The 3,544-nt window shown below is 49.7% G+C and overlaps 1 protein-coding gene across 1 annotated transcript; it reads left to right on the top strand.

Moving 5' to 3' along the window:
• Positions 1–375: 375 nt before the first annotated feature.
• Positions 376–2,803, top strand: LOC311150522 (uncharacterized protein; the record flags this gene model as incomplete). Its single annotated transcript, XM_084188006.1, has 4 exons — positions 376–442; positions 705–749; positions 1,042–1,166; positions 1,511–2,803. 4 exons carry the CDS (start codon positions 376–378, stop codon positions 2,801–2,803), a joined length of 1,530 nt encoding a protein of 509 aa, XP_084044132.1.
• Between the last annotated feature and the right edge of the window lie 741 nt (positions 2,804–3,544).

A 3,544-nucleotide genomic window follows, 5' to 3' on the forward strand; every position in this document is an offset into this window, starting at 1 on the left:
AGGGGCACACATACAATTTCTTATGTCTATCAGAACTTTTTCACAACCCCACCATTAAAATACATACAGTACATCTCTGATGCCTTGGAGCTGCACTTTGGCATCATTAGTAAAGGTGAGACACCACAGACGTCTCACCATAACTGAACCAGCTGACAGGGCGTTTTCCTTTCTGCCGTAAACTTCTGAAGAAAACCCCTGGTGCTTTTAACGTATAGAGACACGGTGTACAGAACATCGGAACAGGTCCCCCCCCTAAACATATTCGTTTACAGTGGAGGTTTAATTGGGTGGGATGGAGTGAGGGGGCCTTTTGGGTATGCTGCCCAATGCTCTTTGTAGTTTTACGGTTTCCACTGACTTCCAGTTGGCCACATGCAGTCTCATACAAACTCAGGCCCCCCAATCCTGTTCAAAGTGACTGGAGTGTTTGTGCGGGGGGGTATGTATTTATGTTGGAAGGGTGTTTCTAGGTGTGTGTGTGTGTGTGAATATGTATGTATGTTGTGATGTGTCTGTGCGTATGTGTGCCTGCATCCGTGTGTGTTTAGGTTAATCGGCAATATGCTGCCTGGGCTGTACCTCTAAGCGCCGTCTCCTGCCGTGCACTCCCAGGGGTCAATTAGCAGGGCCAGCATTTTCCCTCATTTGGGGAACACAACATCTGGTTCCTGTCGACTCATGTCCCTACCGTTGTTTTACAGAGTTTCTGGGGGCTGGCCCGGTGTGGCAGAATGCGAAGGAGGAGGGTGAGTGAGGGGGACTGGTTTGTAGGAGACAACAAGGGGAACATGGATGTTAGCAGGTATACTACTGGACAGTATGTCATACCAAAATATTTTCAGACATTAACGGCAAACTCACTTACTGTGATATTTATATGCAAGTACACACATCCTTACAGTATATACACAAATACACTCATGTAGTGGTGTACTCACACATACTTGTGTACTGGTGGTGTTTCTTTACTCTAATATGGCACTTCATGAGTCCACATTCTCTTCTTAATATGTGCTTTCTTTCTCTCTCTTGTTCCAGCATCTGCAGTATCCAGTGATGTCCGCAGCAAGAGGAGTCTTCCCGTTCCCATTCCCGTCCTCAAGCGTCAACCTGACTTCTGGGGATGGTACAAATTCTTTATGGATACTGGTAACCAGGAAGGAGTGAGTGGCAAACATTCCACAATCATTTTTGTTTTGAGTGAATGCACTTTTGGTTTCACACCTACCTTTTTATCTTCATCCTGCACATACACTTCACTTCATTCACTAGTAGATAAAGCGGCACTTTGTACTGCACCTGCCTCCCTAATATCTTAATTGGCCAGTATTAACAGTCTTGATTGAGCTTTCCTTGCACAATGTAACAGTCCAAAAAGTGAACTTCAACCATCTGGCATTCCAGACAGACTCAATCAAACGCTCAAAGTATTTGAAAGGAAACATACCATTTGAACCAAGGTCTGGATCTGATGGGAGTCTGTCTTTCCCCTGTCTTCACCTTATAGATAGAGCATCTGGACAAGATGTACATGACCTACCTGCAGAACAAGCACCGCTCCGAGGAGGGTCCCACCTTCAACCATTACCTCACCCACCTCAGTGCTATCTACAAGACTTGCGCCGACTCCGACGACCCAGAATGCATCGCCGAGTCCACCAGCAAGCCCAAGGCCAAGGTGGTGATGCCCGCGCCCGTCAAGACCGCCACAGTCAAAGTATGCAACCCTTATATCGACCCCTACTGCCACTTCCCCATGATCCCTAAGATTGCCGCCCCAGCCCCGGTCAAGGTCGCCCCAGTGCCTGTTCTGACCCCCTTCCTACCGCACCCTCTGAAGAACCCCACAGGGTTCTACTACTATGCCCCAGTCCTGGAGCCCTTCCTCCCCGCCGAGCAGAAGACGGAGCTGCTGCGCATCTGCAACCCCGATGACACCGAGTGTCTGCAGTACCACCTGCGTGCCGCCTATGGCTACAGGCCTGCTCTTGGACCCGCCCCATCCTACGCCGCCCTGGGCTGCGATCCCACCAAGGACCCCTACTGCCGGCCAAAGCTGGTGGAAAAGGCCCCCTCCGGCTTCTACCACCTGTACCCCACCTGCGACCCGGCCACCGATCCCCTGTGCAGGGCTAGCATAGCGGCCCCACCTCCCGCTGCCAAGGAAGCCCCCAAGGAACAGCAATGCAACCCCCTCTTCGACAAGGGCTGCAACCCCCTCACTGCCACCAAGCTGGCCGGCCTCACCAAGCCCGTCCTGGAGTACACACCCAAAGACAAGCCGGCGCCCGCCCCTCTGGCGTGTGACCCGCGCTACGACCCATTCTGCCTGTTAGGCGCCGCCGCTGCCCTTCGTAAGGCCCCCCCAACGCTGCCCCAGTACCAGATCCGCTCCCGCCTGGGCATCCTTGGGAAGACCAAGGAGGGCCACGACTGCTACATGCACTACGATGAGGGCTGCACACCCGTGGAGGCCAGTGATGAACCCAACGCCCCCGCTGCCCGCCAATGCCACCCCTACGACTTCACCTGCAACGGAATGTCTGCCCCTGCTCCCCTCACCGCTGAGGCAAACAAGCCCAAGAGTGGCGTGATCCTGCCCGATCCTGACTGTGACCCCGAGTACGACTACAACTGCCGCCTGCGTCGTGCCGAGGATGCCTCCGCCGCAGCGGAACCAGTGGCCAAGGAGCCCAAGGACGAGCCAGTGCAGCAGGAGGCTGCCCCCGAGTACGCCGTCCCACAGTTTGAAGACTTCCTCAGGAGCTACATGGCCATGGGTCAGTACAGGAAGAAGTAAAAAAAATAACACACAAATCTCAACTAGATGCTATATCTAGATCGCTAGAACTGGAAGAAAGTGAAACAAGTTAATGTGTTATACATACACATACTCACAGTCCTCCCAAGGTGCTAACATATCTCCAATGGTAAAATTCTGCTAAAGCAGGACGACTAGTGTCTTATCAACAGAAAGATCCATACCTGCAATAGTGAATCAGATTCGCTCAGTTACAGTGCCTGAAGGTGTATCATTTTACCATCTGTGATATATGTGGGGAACCCAACATGAGTCCCTCTAGGTTTTATGGTCCCATAGAAGACTATGTGAAAGGTGCGCATTAAATACTATGTTTGTCTGTAGAAAATGTATGTGTTTGTAGAATAGGGGTAGCTAGCATACTTGAAGACTGTCTAATCCAAATTTGTGTCTATGTATGTTTTCTGTGGTTGTACATTGTCTATTTCCAGTGGTTTGTGAACATAGTGTCTCTTGATGTATTTAATGTTGTTTTCATAGCTTTTCTAAAACCTATTAACCTCAAACCCTTCCTCTGGTTAGATTTTTTTTAAAGTTCCAAATAAAAAGTTTTAAAACAAGCCATTTTCCTATGGAAACAATTAATATCCACAGTACACAATGATGTAACCAATATATCACAGTGGTATCTGATAACGTGTGAAAACCCACATGAAAACAGAAAAGGTAATTGCTGGCTGAAATGTGTCGTACATGTTCAGCATTTTAGAGATAAGAACA

Source organism: Coregonus lavaretus, assembly GCF_964263955.1.
Source record: "Coregonus lavaretus genome assembly, chromosome: 23".
NCBI lineage: Eukaryota > Metazoa > Chordata > Actinopteri > Salmoniformes > Salmonidae > Coregonus > Coregonus lavaretus.